This window comes from Mastigoproctus giganteus, chromosome 3 (genome assembly GCF_048544385.1).
Source record: "Mastigoproctus giganteus isolate SK-2022 chromosome 3, ASM4854438v1, whole genome shotgun sequence".
Classification (NCBI taxonomy): Eukaryota; Metazoa; Arthropoda; class Arachnida; order Uropygi; family Thelyphonidae; genus Mastigoproctus; species Mastigoproctus giganteus.
The window spans coordinates 78,807,021-78,829,902 of NC_143577.1; the positions used below are offsets into that span (position 1 = coordinate 78,807,021).

At 38.0% G+C, this 22,882-nt stretch overlaps 1 protein-coding gene across 1 annotated transcript in view; it reads right to left on the bottom strand.

Moving 5' to 3' along the window:
• Positions 1–22,882, bottom strand: part of LOC150088100 (DNA repair protein RAD50.L-like) — a 191,811-nt gene that overhangs the window by 138,761 nt on the left and 30,168 nt on the right. Inside the window, exons 5-7 of the mRNA XM_090370018.1 lie at positions 10,031–10,093; positions 9,291–9,332; positions 3,604–3,677 (exon numbers count right to left, since the gene is read on the bottom strand). Of these exons, the coding sequence (XP_090226144.1) occupies positions 3,604–3,677; positions 9,291–9,332; positions 10,031–10,093 (179 nt within the window). The remainder of the gene's footprint in view (positions 1–3,603; positions 3,678–9,290; positions 9,333–10,030; positions 10,094–22,882) is intronic.

Below are 22,882 nucleotides of genomic sequence, written 5' to 3' on the forward strand. Positions count from 1 at the left end.
CTAGTCTGAGTCTGATGCTACTTTAGAGTAGCAGCAGCAGCAGAGAAAGAGAGAGTAACCAGTGTGTGGGTAGAGCTTTTAAAATATATGCTTAATTACAGCTATGAAATTTTAACCTGGCTGTGTAGAATTAAACCTATTTTTTGTGTGCATAAATTAAATCATATTTTATGGAAAAGATTAACGTAAGCTGCTTCAGCAGCTTTTCTCTCACTTTCAATATAACTTTGCCAAGTCACATTAAAAAACCAAAGATATAAAAGTTTTATCACATATTCCCAACATTCAAGTGAACAATTTACAAAATTAAAAATTAAGTGTTTTTTGTTATCCATTATTTATTTTTTATCTGGGAGTTATAATATAGGTAGATGCAGTTTTCTGAGCAGTGTAAACAAGCAGCCAGGAAAGCCCATGGTGTCTCTATTGAGTTATCAAACATTATCAAACAGTAGAGACACGGAGGTTATAGTCCCACTGTATAAAGGAAATTGTAAGACTACATTTGGAATACTGTGATCAAGTATGGAGACTTCATCTGAAAAAAGACATTGAGCTTCTTGAAAGGGCCCAAAGACAGACAACCTGCATGATAAAGTAGGCAAAAAGGTGATCATACGAAGAAAGACTGATTATGTGGGCTGCACAGCTTGATAATCAGGTACCTCATGGGTGACCTAACTGAGGTTTATAATGCTCTGAGAGGGATTAGTAAAATGAACGGAGGAGGAATTTTCATGTTATAGAGAATTCCAGAACTCTGGGACATAAATTCAAATTATGGGGGAAGAGCTTTAGACTAGATTGTAGGAACTTTTCTTTCAGCCAGTGAGTTGTTGATTGCTAGAACAGGTTCCCTTCACAGGTAGTTGAAGCTGACAGTTTGAATAAATTCAATGGTCAGCTGGATTGTTACCTATTTGAGGAGGAAAGCAAATAATTTGTATTTTCGTATTTGCTCATTCTTTTATTTTCCCTGTCCAGTGCAACAAAAGCCTGTGGCTTCCTTGCACTATATGGCTACTACTATTACTGTTACACACCTGGATATAATCAAGTGACTTTTCTTTCTCTTAAGTCCAATACTAAACAAACCTGACTTCCTTACATAATTTTATCTTTATTAACCCTTTGCATTAGCATCAGCATTAATAGAGGCATATGATGCAAAAAAGCAAGCTTATATAGAATCGGCAAAAAAAAAAAAAATTTCCCATTTCACCCATCCATTTGCTCCAAATGCCTGTCCAGTTCGTCCTAGAATTTACCTTAGCTATCAACTTGCACAATGACAGATGGAAGTTTGTTCCAGCAATCAACCACCTGCTGGCTAAAGACAAATTTCCACATATCTATTCTACAATTGTCTCTCCTCAGTTTGAATTTATGTTCCCTCAGGTGAGTAATCTAAGCAAGAGGAAGATTCCCATCAGTATCGAGCTTGCTCTAACGATTCAAAGGTGCCTAGTCTCCAGAAGCTGCAATTTCCAGAACTTAAGCCTTTCTTGGTCACAGCAGCCCTTTGTTCCCTTCACCAATCTTATTTCCCTTCTTTGTTCTCTTTCCAGGAGCTCTACATCCTTCCTAAAATGAGGCCTCCAGATCTGTATGCAGTATGCAAGGTGTGGCCTGACCATTGCCTTATACAAAGGGATAATAATCTCCTTATCCTTGCTAGCAAAATTCCTGTATATCATTGACAAGACACCATGAGCTACTCTTGCAGCCTGTCTACATTGCTCAAAAAACTTCATATCTGACTACACAATTACCCAAGGTCTTTTTCATTCTCCATTAAAGTGAGTGTAGTAGTACTGCACAGTTGGTACGTTACTCTGGGGTTACTGCTTCCCATTGTCAATGTTAAACTTCAGTTGCCACTTCTCAGCCCATCTGCTCAACTTTTCTAGATTCTGTTGCAGTAGCGTACTGTCATTAACAACCCTTCCAACCTTTGTATCATCTGCAAGTTTGGGCATAAAACCGATATACCTTCATTAATATCATTGATAAATATACAAAACAACAATGGGCTCAATGCCGAACCATAGGGAACTCCACTATTAACATTAGTCCACAAAGAGCAGTGTCCACTGATTACCACTCTCTGTCTTCTCTCACTCAACCATCCCTTTATCCATAGCAGCAACTTAATGCCATACTGCTCCAATTTATACAGTAGTCTTCCACATGCAACAGTATCAAAAGCTTTCCTAAAATCCAAGTATATGATATCAAAAATATTTTTGCATCCAGTTCCTTTGTGACCGCATCGTATTATCCAAAAAATTTGGTCACACTAGACTTCCCCTTAACAAACCCATGCAGTGTCTGAACTATGACTGTGAACCTGTCTAGATGATCCTGCAATGCTTCTTTAACCAGTGACTCCATTATTTTTCCTGGAACAGAAGTTAAACTAACAAGTCTGTAATTATTCATATCACCCTTTGATTATCCCCCCCCCTTTATGAATTGGGGATACATTGGGGATACTCCAGTCCATGGGTACCTCCTCTTAGTCCAAGGATGCTATCATAATTATGGCTAATGGTTTACTTACTTCCTTTGCTGCCTCTTTTAATATAACTGGATAGATTCCATCCACTCCAGGTACCTTTCTTATGTTTAACTTCAACAATTTCTCTTCCACTTCCCTACAGAATTCCTTAGTCCAACATCATGACCACCGCGATGTAAAATTCCACATCCAGTCCAATGTTGCACCCGGCAAAGTTGCCAATTATTAACAATTTGCACCAGCAGAGCAGGAATTTGTTTGCCTGCTGTGCTCGTGCAATTATTGTACTACCATCTATTTAAATTTCATATAAACAATCTGAAAAGCTAAATCTATATTTACTGATGTTTAAATTCAATTGTTAAATGCATGTAGTGTGGTTTTTTTTTTATTGCTCTTTCAGTCGGATGTCAGCATTGTTAGCATTTTGTTTTCCCGCTGTACTGGCTCAATTATTGTACTGACATCTATTTATACTTTGTATAAAAAATCTGAAAATTCCAGAGGATTACAGCCTTTTAGAATGAATAAACAGTCCTTAACTATGTGGAAAAGGTTGCATTGTGATTTCCTCTTCCAAAATATATTGTACATGGTATGACATTTTTGGAGGAGAAAATAATTATTTTTTTTTAATATATTGTATATTACCTTTCTTTAAAAAAAAAAAAAAAAAAAAAAGCTACACTTGTACAGTCTTTGTTATTAGGAGCATTAGCAACTAAGGCCATATTGCTCCGGGATATGTGGTGGTTATTCCCTGACCTTTCCGCATCCTCCATATTTGGTGGTGACGGGCTTGAACCCCGGTCTAATCAAGAAGCGTGTGCTACACACTGCTGCTCCTTCCCACCTGGCTACGGAGGCGCCACACTTGTACAGTGCTATGTAAACAAGCTGCAATATCTTTAATGGCCTTTTAATAGGATCATCCAAAATACAGAAATTCCAAGACCAAGTAGGTCCAGAGGTTGCTGGATTTAAGAGATACAACTGCATAACATAAGAAAGAACAATACATGAATAATACAAAAATGTGCACACATAAAAAATATATAAAATATATCTTTCACTCAACTTACCAATTAGATTCTTCCTGATGGCAAAATATAACATGGTTCAAAATAGCTTTTGACACTCCTAAAGATGACACCATCTATTTTATAAAAGAACCCTGGGTATATTATTTAAATATAATTATGGTGGACTGCATATCTTAATATATTAGAGTGCAAACATTATTTAATCACAATATTATTCTGGGTGACTGAAGTATTACATATCATCATCCTATAGAATATTCTAAATAATTAATAGTACAGTAAAATCTGCTATTAGAAGCACCAATTATTAAAAGAATCTCACTATAATGAGCTTTAATAAATATATTAGTTACTAATACTAAGTATATGTATCAGTGCAACAAGAATAGTTCATACCTAAATGCATTGAATAATTGATTTATTCAATGCATTTAGATCAAAATAACTGATTTATTTTCAGTTGTTCATTTAGTGGCCACAGACAAGAAAAATATTCAGATCTGGCTGAGCTAAACAGACTAACAGATTAACAGTAGCCACAGGGAGAGATGGAAGTGATTCTTGCACTTCTATTGTAATGAGCAGCAGCCTGGAAATCAAATTGCTGGGGATTTCAGGAACTGCTGGGAGTCATGAAACAAGTAAATACGTGACCTGTGTTAGAGTAACTAAGATTAAGAACAGGTGCATGTATACTTGCATGTACACCAAAGTTCTGCAAATTGCAGTGTCTGGAGATTAGCCACCCACAAATTGATCTGGTCAAAGGCTATAATGCCTTGATTGGTGTGAGTAGGCTCAATGCTGATGGGATTCTTCCTCTTGCTGAGATTACGCACCTAGGTGGGCATAAATTCAAATTGAGGAAATATAGATGTGCAGAAATTTACCTTTAGCCAGTGAGTAGTTGATTGTTGGAATGAAACTTTCATCTGCCACTGTGGAAGTTGATAGCTTAAATAAATTCAAGGAAGAAGTGGACAAACTTTTGGAAGGAATGGATGGATGAAATGGGAAGTTTTTTTTTTTTTTTTGGCTGATGCTGTCTTATCTTGCATCATAGCCTCTACTAATGCTAATTCTAAAATGCATAAAAAAAGAACATCCAATGCTGAGTCATCTTTTTCTTCTCAAGTAATGCCTGCATATCCAAAACATACTTTCATTAATACATATGGATAATTCTAGATATGTATCTATAATTCTAGATACATATGGATAATTCTGTCTATTCCAGTTACATGTCAACTGCCATGCTGGCAGTTGACATGTAACTGGAATAGACATTAATTGTTATTGAGGCTAAAGGGCCTCAATAAGAACCAAGCTGCAACAGGATTCCTAGGTACACTTGCACAGAACTTCAGAAAGCCAAGATCCTGAACACAGATAGTTCCTCAACCAATAATAGTAACTGGACATAACAATTACTGCATGCACCTCATACCAGTAACTGTCGTGAGATGGGAAAAAACCCATCCCACGACAGCAATAATAAATTTTTGCACATCAAAGAACTTAAGGAGTAGTTAGCTCCTTACCAAAAAGTTTGAATTATTCTAGTGAATTAACATAAACACTAAGGATGCACCAATTAATCAGTACATAATTGGCTCTTTGGCCAATTAACTGTAATCAGCTTTTTTGTTGCTTAATTGATTTTATTAATCAGCCATTTCCTGCTAAATTTAAGCCAGTTAATCACTGTCAAGAGATTCATCAGATAGCTTTGATACAATGAAATGGATTAAGTAAACATTTTCTGAGTTTGGCTGCTGTTATAGCCAATTTATTTTTATAAATACAAAGAATACAATAAAAAATAAATGCAACTTAACAGGTATTTTAATCAAATCTGCCACCTTTTTAACACAGTATAAAGGAAAAACAAATTAAATAAAGGAAAAAACAAATCAAAAACCATTTTACACAGAGTAATCAAAACTGAATACTCTAGAAATTGTAATGCAAAAACATTAGGGTTCCTCCATTTTCAGGACATAGCCTACTTCTTGCAGGTTCATACAAATTACCACCAGTTCTAAATATTCTTTCACTTTCAACTGAAGAAGCTGGTGCACTTAAATATTTCAAAGCCAGTTTACTCAGAACAGGTAGTTTGTCTCACATGTTTTTCCACCACAGAAATTTGCTTCCTTTCTAGGCAGTAACAGCAAATTTAAATACTGATTCAATTCTTGAGTACAACACTGAATAATGCTTGTTTTTTTGTTTTTTTTTGAGGATTGCTTTTCTTTTGAACTTACTCTGGGTGACCTTTCTTCTGTTCCTTTGTTCTGAATACTATCTGTCTTAGCAAAAGCTAATTCATCAAACTAACTTGAAAAAGTCATAGTAAAGCCAGGGGTATCTTGACCTTCAGTAGAACTGGTAAAAGCATATCCTTTGAATCATCAAGAGAACACCCTCTTACCTCCATTTGATCTTGCTCCAGAGCTTCTAAAACCCATTATTTTGTTTTTCCTATCACTTCTTTGAAATTTCATCTTAAATCTAGGATCTATAAAAGCAGATAAACACAAAGATTTACTTTCCATGTTAACGGAAAATGTTTTTACAATCATTGATTTAAGCTCTTCAATTGTGATAACAATTCCATTGAAATTATCATTTTGGACAGCTTTGGGCAAAAATAAATTAAGAGTCAAAATTGTAGAGATTATCGTTGAAATGGTAGATTCTCTTTTACTAGCTTCATTAGTGATCTCTTCAAAACTGAAGAAATCACTAACTGCTGTGGACCATTGGACTTAGGACTTGGACAATTTTTTTCTACAAGACCCCACTGGTATGAACTACTTAATGTTGGAATATTGTTATCCACAGCATATGTTGCGAGAGCTTTTCGCTGTTCTGTGTTCTTTCCAGCATGAAATACACTTTGCTTTTTGACAGCTTATATTCTTCTAGTACATTATTCAACTCTACACTGAATTCCAATGAGTGGATAGATCTTGAATTAATTTATTCTTCTTTAAATTTAGCTGCTCCTGTATTTCCATTAATTTGTTAACTGCTGATGCTGAAACAGAACGACTGAAGTATTTTGCAATATTCCTATTCATAGTAACAACAGTTCTTACAGCCTGCTGAACAAATATTGAGTCATTTAATGAAAGTTGTAATGTGTGTATGAAACATGATTGTGGCTGTAAAACACTATCAGTGACACCAGCTACCATATTTGTTCCAGAATCTCAGAGTACAAGGAAGACTTTGCTTTTTGACAGCTTATATTCTTCTAGCACATTGTTCAACTCTACACTGATCCATATTCCTGTATGAAAGTCTGAAAAAGGAAGAACTCTTAGGACAGCCCTGTGTTGTTCAAACTCATTTGGAAGCAAGTGGCTTGTAATACTCAGAAATGGAGAATTATTTGGTTACAAATAATTCTCCTGAATGATGTGGTTACAAAGGAACTGGTTGCAAAAAATAATTTTGATATCATATATTTGGATTTCAGGAAAGCTTTTGACACTGTTGCGCATGGAAGACTACTGTACAAATTGGAGCAGAATGGTATTAAGGGTAGGTTGCTACAATGGATAAAAGGATGGTTAAGTGGGAGAAGACAGAGGGTGGTAATCAATGGGTGCTGCTCTTCGTGGACTAATGTTATTAGTGGAGTCCCACAGGGTTCGGTGTTGGGTCCACTGTTGTTTTGTAAATTTATCAATGATATTGATGAAGGTATATCAGGCTTAATGTCGAAGTTTGCAGATGATACAAAGGTTGGCAGAGTTGTTAATGACAGTAATGGCAGTGTGCTACTGCAACAGGATCTAGATAATTTGGGCAGATGGGCTAAGAAGTGGCAACTGAAGTTTAACCTTGACAAATGCAAAGTACTGCATATGGGTAGAAGTAACCCCAGAGAAACGTACCAACTGTGTTGTCATACTACACTTAAGGTGGTAGAAAATGAAAAAGACCTGGGAGTAATTGTGCAGTCAGATATGAAGTTTTCTGAGCAATATAGACAGGCTGCCAGGGAAGGTCATGGGGTTTTGTCAATGATATATAGGAATTTTGCTAGAAAGAAAAAGGAGGTTTTTTTTTTTTTTTTTTTTTTTTTTTTTTTGATTTGGTAGTTGTTGGCGCATCGGCTTCTGTGGCCATATTGCACCTCCCAAGGTTTTTGTAGTACTTTGATCCAAGCCCGAGGCGGGAATCGAACCCGCGACCTTTGGGTTGCCGAGCAGGTACTTTACCCACTCGGCTAGCCCAGTCGGCTAAAAAGGAGGTGATTGTCCCTCTGTGTAAGGCAATGGTCAGGCCATGCCTTGAGTACTGTGTATAGGTCTGGAGGCCTCATTTTAGGAAGGATGTAGATTTGCTTGAGCGTGTACAGAGAAGGGCAACAAGATTGGTGAGGGGAATGAAGGGATCCTCTTACCAAGAGAGGCTTAAGTTCTGCAAATTGTAGTGGCTGGAGACTAGGCACCTGCGCAGTGATCTGATTGAAGTGTATAAGGCCCTGAATGGGTTGAACACGCTGAATTCTGATGGGATCCTTCCACTTGTTCAGATTACGAACCTAAAAGGGCATAAATTCAAATTAGGAAAGGACAGAGGTAGAATAGATGTGCGGAAATTTGCCTCTAGCCAGCGGGTGGTTAATTGCTGGAACAAACTTCCATCTGTCGTTGTGGAAGTTGATAGGTTGAATAAATTTAAGGAGGAACTGGACAGGCATTTGGAGGGAATGGTGTGATTTTTTTTTTTTTTTGAGTTATGCTGCATAAGCTCATACACTTGCTTTCTTGCATCACATGCCACTTCTACTACTACTACTACATCCTCAGTATGTGCTTCTTGTTCAGCAGCATCAGAATTAGCCTTTCATGCTGTTAATGAAAACCATACATTTTTATTTAACAAAGCCAAAATACTTAGTGTCCAATGCAATTATATGAGACTATTAATTGCAAAAATCATCGAAATTAAATTACATGAGAATTCTATTAACGTTCGCCATCCATATCTAATCTCCGATTTGTGGTCTTTTGCATGCATGGCAAAGACAAATAATCGTAGACTTTCACACGCACGTGCAAAGACAAAATCTCTCTATTTAATATTCAAGCTCACATACTCTGATATTTCCATTTCTGTGATCACGAGATATGGTCGAAAAGCACTGTCTGCTTCAAGAAGAAAAATCATTTTTCATAATTAACATTAAACTTTTAAAATTCTCTTATTCTTCTACAAATATTGATGTCAACATAGAACATATTGAGCATCACAGCTCTGTTATATACTATCAGATTCATAGTTTAACTTCTTATTACTGCATTTCAACATAAACTTTCACATATAAGGGTAAAGCTTGTCCAACTGGCACCCTCAATCCCCAGAGATGACAAGTTTTGTTTACTAAGTTGATCAGTAAACAAAACTAACTTTTGCTTACTGATCAACAACAGTATAAATGCTATAAAAATAAATTATCATATTCACAAGGGCAGATGTTTTTTTTTTAATTTCCTATTCTATAATTCCGTAAGCATTTACACATAGGACTGTGCAGTTGTATACTGCAGCCTTGGTCCCTCCACCCACAGAAAGGCAAAAAGGCTAACACTTTAATTAACAAGCATGAAGTATATGAAATTCCACACTGAAATTCTGTATATAAACATATATGATTATAACACTACACATTTCACAAATACAGAGAGCAAGGGGATGTTCATTACCTCACGATCAACCTCAGCACATTTAGAGCTTAAGTGAAGAGCCTGAAATAAAAATTAAAAAACACTAATTAACATGCTATTTACATAATAAGCCACTCCATTTTTTTTTAAATTCATTTCACCATCTCAGTTATTTATTTATTTTTACTTTATTTTTTTATCAGTGCAGTCAGATAAAAATTGTAACGAAAAAAGGTATGCATCCATTTCATAATATAAGGGGTTACACGCATCTGACATGTCTTGTTTTTAAACACAGACAACATACAAATGATGAATATTTCATCCCTAAGTTTTGTTTACTGAACAACAGCATAAATGCTATAAAAATAAATTATCATATTCACAAGGGCGGATGTTTTTTTTTTTTAATTTCCTATTCCATAATTCCGTGTTTTCACATAGGACTGTGCAGTTGTATACTGCAGCCTTGGTCCCTCCACCCATCCAATATATTTTCTTAAAAACACATTTAAATCATTTAAAATTTTTTTTGAATTATTTAACAAATGCATAATTAGGAGGGTAGACACAGTAACAGCAACTAATCTTAAGCCAGAAATGCACAATAAAAATTTCACTGAGGTGTCTTTCAGAATACGCACTACAAATGATGGGTTAATGTAAAATAAACAATTTACTTATAACATCATGTTTTGCTACTAATATGAATTTATCTGTTACAACCAATGCTTAGACTGCAAAATTACTGTGTAAAAACAATTACCATCAAGACCTACCTCCCCACTTGGTCCAATTTTTGTAATAACTCCATCTAATGTCCTCAACTGTATTTTTTTTTGCTAAAAAAAGAAATTCATACAATATAAAAACAGCAATTTCATCATTTCTTAAATAGTTTTCCTTACAAAATATAAAGTACTTCATACAATATTATTATCCTTAAATAACAAGCACAAGTTTTGACTGAATTAAAATAATAGCTCATCCTCATTCCAGACTTAATGAATTACTTCTCAGTCTCTACTAACCTAAGAAAAGAGTATACACACAATCACCGACTACGACTAACATGACAGAAGCATTCTTCAACTTACTGCTATTGCTTTCATTCTCTTCCCCAAAAATCGCTGTCACATGATCTTTTGCTGCCTTAAATCCTGGCACCTTTTGTTCATCACTTAATGTATGTTCCCATAGCACCATTCTATAAAACAGATCTATCTCATCTTGACTGAACACATGATGTTTATTATTTATTCATTAATGTTTTAGGAAATTGTTCTGCATGCACTATATCTGAATTAGCTACATATGCACAATGCTTCTTCCACTTACTTAACTATCGTGATCATAAGAAAGTGGAACTGTGGCTTGCAATCACAAGCCAAGCTTTCTCCACTATCAATTATGAAGAACTTGTACAACTATTCTACTAAACCAAACAGACAGTTGCACAGTCGAAAATCATCCTACTTCAAAAACTGTGTGGAAAACTTCATGGAACTTATTTAAGAATAGCCAAAACTGATCAGAATTTTATGTTTGTAGGTATCAAGATAATACCAAGCCTGAATTATAGTACAATTCTAAACTGTCTCAGAGGTTAAGAACAAAAAAAAAAAAAAAAAAAAAACAGTCTATAATGTTTACTTTGAAAAAACTTTTAGTACTGCACCCTAAAAACATATATTTTTAATACATTAGGTAGTAAAACTATATATTTACCAATTATAAATGAATCAAACAAGACAAATTTTGTTGCTTTTTTTTGTAAACCCTGCTCCTGCAGCATCTCAGGATCGATTAATCATGTGTTTGTAAATATTAGTATTTTATTTACTATATTCTAATTTTGAATAATAAATGGGATTGTACAGTAGTAGTAGTAATGACAAATAATGCAAGAAAGCTAGCTTATATAGCATCAGCCAAAAGAAAAAAAAAACAGTTCACCCATCCATAGCCTCCAAGAATTTGTCTAGTTCTCTTGTGAATTTACTCAACCCATCCACAGTAACAGATGGAAGACTGATCCAACAATCAACCACCCACAGGCTGAAGGCAAACTTCCACACATCTATCCTGCAACCATCCTTCCTCAACTTGAATTTATACCCCCCCCCCTTTTGTGTGTAGTCACAGCAAGTGGAAGAATGCCATTAACATTCAACTTACTCAATCCATTCAAGGCTGTAAACACCTCAATCAGATCTTCCCACAAGTGACTAGTCTCGAGATGCTGCAATTTGGTGAAATCAAACCTTTCTAGCTGATAGCACCCTTTTGTTCCCTTCGCCAGTCTGCACCAATTCCAGCAGATCTACATCCTTCCTAAAGTAAGGCCTCCAGACCTGTATACAGTACACAAGATGTGGCCTAACCATGGCTTTGTACAAAGGGATAATCACGGCTTTGTACAAAGGGTTTTTAGGAGCATTAGCAACTAAGGCCATATTGTTCCGGGAATATACAGTGGTAATTCCCTGACCTTTCTGCATCCTCCGTATTGGGTGGTGACGGGCTCGAACCCCAGTCTAATCAAGAAGCACGTGCTACGCACTGCTCCACTGCGTCGATCCACTGGTGATATTCTGGCTTATGTTACCCATTTATGGACTAATTCAATGGAAAGGTTCAGTGAAACACAAGTAGTTGCTCTTGACATCTCAAAGGCTTTTGATCGTGTTTGGCATAAAGGTCTTCTAACAAGCTTCCATCTTATGGTTTGCCAAATGTTTTTAGTAATTGGTTATCCAGTTTTCTCTCTGATCGCTCACTGAGAGTGATGGTAGATGGCTCTCTGTCTTCTAACTTCTCCACTAATGCCGGTGTCCCCCCAAGGTTCAGTTCTTTCCCCCACTCTTTTCCTCTTGTATATTAATGACCTTCTTCCATTGACTGGAAATCCTATCCATAGTTTTGCCGATGATAGCACATTGCATTCCACTTTCCATTTTGAGAAACCTTGTCCTGCCCAATCAGCTTCACCTTCTCGAAAATCTGCTACCAATTCCTTAAATGCCGATCTTGAGGTAATTCTCCAGTGGGGCAAAGACAACTTAGTTGATTTCAACCCTTCTAAAACTCAGTCTTGTCTTATATCTCGCAAAAAGGATTCTTCTGCCCCTATGCTTATCTTCGGTGACAATCCGATTTCTAGGCAAAATGATATATCTCTTTTGGGAATTACCCTGACTTCTAATCTCTCTTGGCACAAGCACATTACAAATATTGCTTCCTCTGCATCTAAAAAACTTGGTTCTCTCTTTCGCTCTAGGCATTACTTTTCTTCCAAACAGCTGCTCACTCTGTATAAATCGCAAATCCGCCCAGCCATGGAATATTGTTCCCACATCTGGGGTGGTGCCCCCAAAACCTCTCTCAGGCTACTTGATTCCATTCAGAAGAGGGCAGTTAGGTTAATTAATGATTCATCTCTAACAGAGTCTCTCCACTCGCTGTCTCATAGACGTACTGTTTCTGCTGCATGCCTCTTCTACAGATACTTCCATGGGCACTGTTCTTCTGAATTGGCTTCTATAATTCCCGCTCTCTCTTTCAAAACAGTCCGAACACGTGCCTCCACCAGCCAACATCCATTTACTGTCCAACTTCAAACCCACAGAACCAACTTTTCATCTTCCTCATTTATTCATTCAACTGCCGTTTTCTGGAACAACCTTCCTTCATACGTATTTCCTGAAAATTACAATCTACAGAAGTTCAAGTCCAATGTCAACAAATATCTTCTTTCGTCTTCTCAACCTCCATCCCAAGCACAGTACTAAGTACTATAGGTTCCAATACCTCTTGTGTTTGGGGTTCACATAAAAAAAAAAAAAAAAACGTATACTGCTGCTCCTTCCCACCTAGCTACGGAGGTGCCCCACGTCCTTATCCCTGCTAGCAAAGTTTCTGTATATCACTGACAAAACCCCATGAGCTGTCCTGGCAGCATGTCTGCACTGTTCAGAGAATTTCGTGTCTGACTGCACAATTACTGCCCAGGCTTTTTCATTCTACACTACATGAGTGTAGTACCACACAATTGAGAAGTTATTCTGGGGCTACTGCTACCCACGTGCAGTACCCTGCATTTGTCAACGTTAAACTTCAACTGTCATTTCTCAGCCCATCGACACAATTTTTCTAGATCTTGTTACAGTAGCTCACCCTGATAAATGTCATTAACCAACCTGCCAACCTTTGTATCACCTGGAAACTTACACATTAAGTCTGATATACCTTCATCAACATCACTGAAAAATATTGAAAACAACAATGAACCCAGCACTGAACCCTGAGAAACTCCACACCTTAGTCCATGAAGAACAGTGCCCACTGATAACCACTCTCTGTCCTCTTCCACTTAACCAACCCATTGTCCATAGCATTAACCTGCCCTTAATGCCACATTGCTCCAGACTGCACAGAAGTCATTTATGTGCAACAGTATCAAAAGCCTTCCTGAAATCTAAGTATATGATGTCAAAATTAGTTTTTGCATCCAGTTCCTTGGTGACTGCATCATAGTAACCTATCAGATTTGTAGACAAGACACCCCCCCCCTTGACAAAACCATACAGTGATTGCAGTATAATTGCATGTCTGTCCAAATGATCCTGCATTACTTCTTTAACCAGTGATTCCATTATTTTCCATGAAACAGATGTTAAGCTATCAGTAATTACTCATGTGGCCCTATATAAATTCAGGATACATTTGCACTTCTCCAGTCCATAGGGATATACCCTGAATCCAAGGATGCTCTTATAATTATGGCTAAGGTTTTGCTTACCTTTTTTGCTGTCTCCCTTAATATAACTGGATAAATTCCATCTGCCCCAGGTGCCTTTTTTATGTCCATCCTCAACAATTTGTGATAACTGAAAGATTCCATCTTTCAGTTATCACAAAGACATTTAGCTTCTCGTTAGTTTGATAAAATTCTGGCATTCCCTACCCTAAATAATTCCTCGTGTGAATGTAGATGCAAAATACCTATTCACTTTATCCGCAACCTCAGCATGGTCATCAACAGTTAACCCATAAACATCAAGTGGCCCAATGTGATTCAACCCCTTCCTTCTACTGTTAATATAAGCATAGAAGTCTGCTGTTTTTCTTTGCGTTCTTTTTCAGAGACCTCTCATAATCTGCCTTAGCTTGTCTGACCTCCTTTGTTACTTGATTACAGACTAATTTATATATATAACATGCTTCTGACAAACATGATAATTTATATGCATCCCATGCACTTTTCTTCTCTGCCATGTATCTCAATAGTTCATCTGACATCCATGAATACTTCCCTGAATACTTCTCATTTAGAAAAATGCTGTTGGTAACCATCATCAGTTGGTCCCACTGCACACAATTTAAAAACTGTCTAAGACCTCTGTAGTCATCCTTACAAAAGCAAAAGTCTTTCCCTTTACCCTTGACAGTAGTTATGTCTTTAATTAAATTCCACATTAGTACACTGGGATTGCTGCCACCCAGTGGGTCTTTTATCTGCAGATTCTTAATGCATGATAACCAGATCAAGAATATTGATTCCTCTTGTTGCCTCTCTAACATACTGCTGTAAAAAATATTCATTCAAGGAATTGACAAAAGTCTTGATAGTGTGTGAGTGACCAATCCACAAATTCCAGTTAACATGTGAAAAGTTAAAATCACACATTGTGAGACATCTGATTTGCTGGCTCACTCTATTTCCCTGTATAGCTCTTTGGTATACTCAGCACAGTCATTAGACCTATAACACACTCAAGGTGATCTGAGTATGGTGCAATTTGCAGAACTGAAGCCGTTCTTGGTAAGAGCATCTCTTTGTTCCCCTCACCAATCCTGTTGCCCTTCTCTGTACCCATTCCAGCAGCTCTACATTCTTCCTAAAATGAGTCTTCCAGATCTGTACGCAGGTCTGGAAGACTCATTTTATACCTACTAGGTAGATATAAAATGATTTCTGTCTACTAAGTAGACAGAAATCATGGGATACCTACCTAGTAATGGGTAAGCCCACCTTTTGACCGGAGAAGAGCAGTTGACAAAAGGAGTTCCACAGATATTTCCATCCATGCTTGCTGCACCGCTGTCCATAATTCCATCACATTCCTGGGTGGAGGATATAAAGCTCGAATGGACCTTTCCACAGCATCCCAAAGATGCTCCACAGGGTTCGTGTCTGATGAATGGGGAGGCCATTCCGCGCTGATAAAATCTGCAGAATGCTCTTCCAATCATGTTCTAGTCGCCACAGCTCTATGGGGAAGTGCAATGTCCTGCTGGAAGAGTCCATTGCCCTGTGGGTGCACAATGATCATGAAGGGATGCAGATGGTCTGCAAGGATGGACATGTAACCTGTACCATTCAGAGATAAGTTCTGAATCTAGATGTACCAGAAGTCTCAATGTGTGCCAGTTGAACATGCCCCCAGACCTTTACCAACCATCCACCTGCCTGAACAGTTCCTTGATGACATGATGGATGTATAGCTTCGTGTGGTTTCTGCCAGATACGCACCCTCCAGTCGGCTCAAAATAACTGGAAATAGGACTCATTGGACCAGGAGACCCATCTCCAATCATCCAAGGTCCATTGCCGATGTTCTTTCGCCCAGGTGAGGCATAGAATCCTGTGTCGTGGTGTTAGCAATGGGACTCTCGTGGATCAAGCAGCTCCCATAACCTATTGCAGCTAATGATCGCCTGATGGTCTTGTGGGGATGTTTCTGGCACCTCCCTCACTGAAGTTGGCGGTGACTTATGCCACTGTCACTCTCCAGTTGGCTGAAACAATGCCAGACATAAGTCAATGGCCATGTTCATCCACCACCTTTCACCGCCCACGATGAGACATTATTCCGGAAATTGCGTATTCCCGATAAATTCTTGATACTGTCGAACGAGGATAGTGCAATTTCTATACCACCTCCATGATAGAATGATCCATGCATTGGGCACCCACTATCATCCCTCTTTCAAGGTCGGTTAACTCACAACTTTTATCCATACTGACATCGAATTACCATTTACGTGAATCAAGTGATACACTGTACCTATATACCTGCCAAGCAGTGGGTTCATCCACTGTGTGAGAGGGTGACAGCATAGTGTTGCCAAGGACCAGGTATCCCATGAATTCTGTCCTTTCGATCTACAATGCGATAATCACCTCCTTATCCCTGCTAGAAAGATTCCTACATATGATTGATAAAACCCCAGAGCTGCCCTGGCAACCTATTTGCACCACTCACAGAACATCATATCTGACTACATAATTAAGCCCAGGTATTTTTCATTTTCCACTACCCAAGTGAAGTACCACACAGTTGGTATGTTATTCTGAGATTACTGCTCTCCATATGCAGTACTCTGAAATTATCAATGTCAAACTACAACTGCCATTTCTCAGCTCATCGGCCTAATTTGTTTAGATCTTGTTGCAGTAGCATATTATTATTACTCTCATTAACCACACTGCCAACCTTTGTATCCTCCACTCTTAGACATTAAATCTGATATACCTTCATCAATATCATTAATAAATACAGAAAGCAACAATGTAACCAACACTGAACCTTGGGGGACTCCAATAGCATTAGCATTAGTAGAGGCATTTGATGCAAGAAAGCAAGTTTATGCAGCATCAGCCAAAAAAAAAACCCACTTCCACTTCACCCCTCTGTTCGTACAAAATACCTGTCCAGCTGAGCCTTAAACTTATTTAGGCTATCAACTTCCACTACAAGGGATGGAAGTCTGTTCCACCAACCAACCACCTGCTGGCTAAAGGCAAATTTCTGCACGTCTATCCTACATCTGTCTTTCCTCAATTTGAATTTATGCCCTCTCAGGTGATTATTGAGCTAGAGGAAGAATCCCATCAGCATTGAGCATGCTCAAATCATTCAAGGCTTTATACACCTCTATCCGATCACCTCGCTGGTGCCTAGTCTCCAGACACTGTAATCTGCAAAACTTAAGCCTTTCTTCGTAAGAGCACCCCTTTGTTCCATTCACTAATCTTGTTGCCCTTCTCTGTACTCGTTCCAGCAGCTCTACACCTTCTTGAAATGAGGCCTCCAGACCTGTATACAGTACTCTAGGTGTGGCCTGACCATTGCCTTATACAAGGGAATAATCACCTCCTTATCCCTGCTGGAAAAATTCCTATATATCATTGACAATACTCCATGAGCTACTCTTGCAGCCCATCTGCACTGTATGTAGTATGTAGTACTTTACATTTGTCAATGTTAAACGTCATTTGCCACCTCTCAGCCCATCTGCTCAACCTTTCCAGATCCTGTTGCAGCAGCACAGTGTCAGTAGTGTCCTTGACAACCCTGCCAACCTTTGTATCGTCTGCAAACTTGGACATTAAGCTTGATATACCATCATCAATATCATTTATAAATACAGAAAACAATAATGGACCCAACACTGAGCCCTGAGGGACTCCACTAATAACATTAGTCCACGATGAGCAGTGTCCATTGATTACCACTCTGTCTTCTCCCCCTCAACCACACTTTTATCCATAGCAGCAATTTGCCTCCAATGTCACACTGCTCCAATTTGTGTAGCAGTCTTCCATGTGCAACAGTATCAAAAGCCTTTCTAAGATCCAAGTATATAATATCAAAGCTATTCCCTGCATCCAGTTCTTTTGTGACTGCATCATAGTATCCAATCAAATTGGTCAGGCAAGACTTCCCATTAACAAAACCATGCTGTGTCCAAGCTATAACTGAAGTCTTGTCTAAATGATCCTGCAGTGCTTCTTTAACCAGTGCCTCCATTAATTTTCCTGGAACAGAAGTTAGCTCATAGGTCTATAATTACTTGTGTCAGCCTTTGATCCTCCTTTGTGAATTGGTGTCACATTTGCACATCTCCAGTCTATGGGTACCTCCCCTGAGTCCAAGGAAGCTCTCATAATTATGGCTAAGGGTTTGCTTACTTCCTTTAATAACATAATGATAACATTTGTCCATGAAGAGCCATGTGCATTGATAACTACTCTGTCATCTCCTGCTCAACCATCCCTTTATCTATAGCAGTAACTTGCCCTTAATGCCACATTGCTCCAATTTGTACAGCAACCTTTTATATTCAATGGTATCTGTCTAGATTGCCCTACTTTACTTCTTTAACCAGTGACTCCATTATTTTTCCTGGAATAGAAGTGAAACTAACAGATCTGTAATTACTCATGTCACCCTTTGATCCCCTCTCTGAATTGTGGATACATTCATACACAGCAGTCTGACATCTGTCAGATCAACGGTCCCTTATTATCAGATAACAACAAGATTAGCCCCTCTTTGATGCTTAAAATATGATTAAAAAAAAAATTTTTTTTTTTTTTTTAGTGGCTATTCTGAGCTTTAATACCTATATGGTATATGATAATGCATAACTGGTGTGATGCACACAGAAAAAGATAACAGTTTCATTAATTACTTATGAATTGATATGCATTGGTGCCTGTCAAAATGTTTATCAATGTGTAAAGATAGTAATTAGTTTTATATTTTTTTAGTTTGATTATTTAATATACATAGGTTCACGTCTTTACATAAGCTGTTTTCTTTGCATATTAAAATATTACAAGAATTTATATTGTTTTGTTACCAGCCGGAGATATTTTTATTTTTGTAAATTAAATTTGGAATCTAATAGTAATTTTCCACATCTACAATAAATAGGTACACTGGTCGCAAAATGTTTAATTTTAACAATGGCACTAGTTGCTGTTGTTATTTGTTTTTTTAGGAGCATTAGCAACTAAGGCCATATTGCTCTGGGGATATGCAGTGGTCATTCCCTGACCTTTCCGCATCCTCCGTATTTGGTGGTCATGGGCTCGAACCCCGGTCAAGAAGCGTGTGCTTCTTGATTAGACCGAGGCACTGCTGCTCCTGCCCACCTGGCTATGGAGGCACCAATGGCACTAGTGATCACAGGTAGAATGATTTATAGTTAAATTAAAATCACCTATAATTACATTATATCATATATGTAGTATTTATGTATGTGTATGTATACGTATTTACGCACACAGAGACAAAGAGCCAATATATATAATATATAAAAATTAACATGAGGAAAATAAACAAATAAATAACGAAAACAAGTGGAAATGGAAGATACGTGGTAGGAATATGTGTCAAAAAATTTTTTTATAAAATTATTAAATATAGCCACAATTATAAGCCAATAAACAACTAAATCATTGCATCTCCCCCACCCCCGGTGTGTGAGAAAGAGGACAAATTATTGGGGGAAAAAAATAGATATAACTTAACAGAAAATGTAAAAAAAAAAAAAAAAAAAAAAAGTTAAAAAATTATTATAAAATGTAAGAAAAAAGTACAAAAATAGAATGGAAGTAAAGTGTGAATGAAGATTATGAGTGCAGCAAATGTATGTCTCTCTCCCCTCCTTGGATAGGATGATGGAAGGATGGATGGCCTAAGCTCCCCTGCCAATCCAGGCAGACACCATGCCGTGCCTACTTAGCCTGTGTGGTATGGGATGCTGACACTGGCCAGTGTGAGATAGAGCACCAATGCAAGTGCTCCTACATGGATTGGTTGATCTCTCACTTTCTCTTCCCCCCAAATCTGGATGGCACCCCTTTGCCCGATGGGTTTACACACTATCATATTCCATCCTCAGAGCAGGATTGGCATCTCACCTGGGGATCCCCCTTTCACTCAAGCAGGAACCTTCACTACTCCTCTCCTCTATCCTTCTACCACTCTCCCTATCTCCCCACTATCATCTTCTCTTCTAACTTTCACTTTTTTTTTTTTTTCTTTTTTTTTTTTTACTGGGCTCTCCCTGTCTGTAGCCTTTGCTGACACAGGGTTCACCCTGCAACTGCTTTACACTCCCTACTGCCTGGCCGATCTTCCCATGGCACTGAATGATAAATTAGAGATTTTTGTGAGAAAACACAGGTCCCTAGGCTAAGAGATTGGATGAACAACACAATCCCACGCTAACACTACACGAATACAAAACTCTTTACAGAGTTCTGTATGTTGGGGGAACCCCCCCACAGTCACATTACAATTAACACTATACACTCTGCCCATCTACACTGGAACCTCAAAAGACATGACTCAAACAGACATGAAGACGATGAAATATAAGATGGAAGGTTGCCAGAACTTTGCAATGGAGACTAAACATGGATTTCACCTCTTCAAGCATATATAAGAAAGTGGTGGTATGGCATTCATGTCTGGTAAATGTCTGGCGAGAACCATCTACCGCCGAGTATTGCCTGGTGACTGGTGAAAAATAGCTGAAATAGTGAAGAATAAAAAGAGTTAACTCAAGATGAATAAAGTAAAAGCATATGGTCTGATGAATCTAGCTTTATGCTATTTCAAAATAATGGATCAATTCACACATGGAAGAAACCATATAGAGCAATGAACTTAATCTGCTATGAAGTTGCCAGTGGGAGAATAATGATTTGGGGTTTGTTTTCATAGTATACCCTTGGTTCTCTGATCCTACCAACCAACAAAATGAGCAAAAAAAAAAAAAAGTTTACTTGCGTATCATCACTTTCGCATCTGACGATGATGCATATGGCAATAAAGTTGCCAGACTGGTGCAATAAAAAGAACACAAAGTGAAGGAACTCAAAAATGGTTATATTTTTATTCAAATTAATCTCCACCTGACTGAATGAACTTATTACACTGTTCTAAAAGTCTCTGAAAAGTCCAAAGAGATCATGTTCAGTTCAGTGGTTTCGGTTTTCTTTATGTCCTCAACATACTGAAATCGTAAAGATTCCTTTAATGGAGTGGTGTGCAGGTATATCAAGAACTGGAAATTGGTGATAAATCTCCATGGAGTGTAATCTGCCTTTAATTTCTTAAAGAATTATAGATTATTTTCAGATGATTCATGGTACTTCCTGTACAATTTATTTAGTGACTGTAAAAGCAGCAGAACTAACAAATTAATGGTGATATGATTTACACAAAGCTAATTTTGATTACACATTATTACCCATTACTTTGATTACACATTAATTGAATATACATTATTAAATTTTAATTTGATTATACACATTTCTTCAGTGCGAAAATTTATTTTTATTTTGTTACACAGAGCATTAATGAAACTACAATAAATAAATTAGCTTTCGGCTGGGTGGCAGCCTTCATTGGATTAAAATACTTGAATGGCAGTTGGAATAGAGATGCACTGCCAGGATGGTGCGTGAGGCACGTGGTTAATTGTTTGTTGATGGCTGTGACGTATGGTGGTGACGTGGCCAGCGTTTGTCTATGGATAGAATTACTGACTTTGTGATGGGGTTAACTTGACAACCACTGTTCCTGTTCAAAGCGGTGTCCGAGCATTTTATATTTAGCGATTCCAACCAGGTACGCCTCAGGTAATGGTGGGACCTGTCCACAACCATGACATCGCGGTGTGGGTCGATGTCGTGGTGGGTTGTCCAGACATGCTCAGCGATAGCTGAGTGTTCTACATCTGCCAAACGGATCGCCCTTTTATGTTCTGAGAGACGTTTCTCGAGTCAACGTCCAGTCTCTCCAAAGTAGCAGCTCGTGCAGTCACGGCAAGAGATGCGATAGACCAAACCACTCTGCAGAAGGGTGGGGACAGGTGTTTTTATGTTGGAAAGGAGAGAACGCAGTTTCTTGCCTGGGAGTTGGATGCACTTTATCCCATGCGATTTCTCCCAGGCAAGAAACTGCATTCTCTCCTTTCCAACATAAAAACACCTGTCCCACCCTTCTACAGAGTGGTTTGGTCTATCCATCTCTTGCCGTGACTGCACGAGCTGCTACTTTGGAGAGACTGGACGTCGACTCGAGAAACGTCTCTCAGAACATAAAAGGGCAATCCGTTTGGCAGATGTAGAACACTCAGCTATCGCCGAGCATGTCTGGACAACCCACCACGACATCGACCCACACCGCGATGTCGTGGTTGTGGACAGGTCCCACCATTACCTGAGGCGTACCTGGTTGGAATCGCTAAATATAAAATGCTCGGACACTGCTTTGAACAGGAACAGTGGTTGTCAAGTTAACCCCATCACAAAGTCAGTAATTCTATCCATAGACAAACGCTGGCCACGTCACCACCATACGTCACAGCCACAAACAATTAACCACGTGCCTCACGCACCATCCTGGCAGTGCATCTCTATTCCAACTGCCATTCAAGTATTTTAATCCGATGAAGGCTGCCACCCAGCCGAAAGCTAATTTATTTATTGTAGTTTTATTAATGCTCTGTGTAACAAAATAAAAATAAATTTTCGCATTATGAATCCAGAGCACGTAGGCCTGTTTTATTATTTCTTCAGTACAGAACATATAAATGAATAAATTTAGTGAATTGTAAATCACTGCTTTGATATGTGAGGCTGATGGTACCGTAAGGACAGCATTACAGGAGTGCAAGTATTCATAGTTATTCATTTACATAATGTTAATTGATCTTATTAACCAAATTAATAACTAATGTAAAATTATTTAAAACTGTTAAAACTTAATCCTTTGCCTGTTGGTTGCTAATAGCTATTAGTTAACTAATTCAAGCCTAAACCT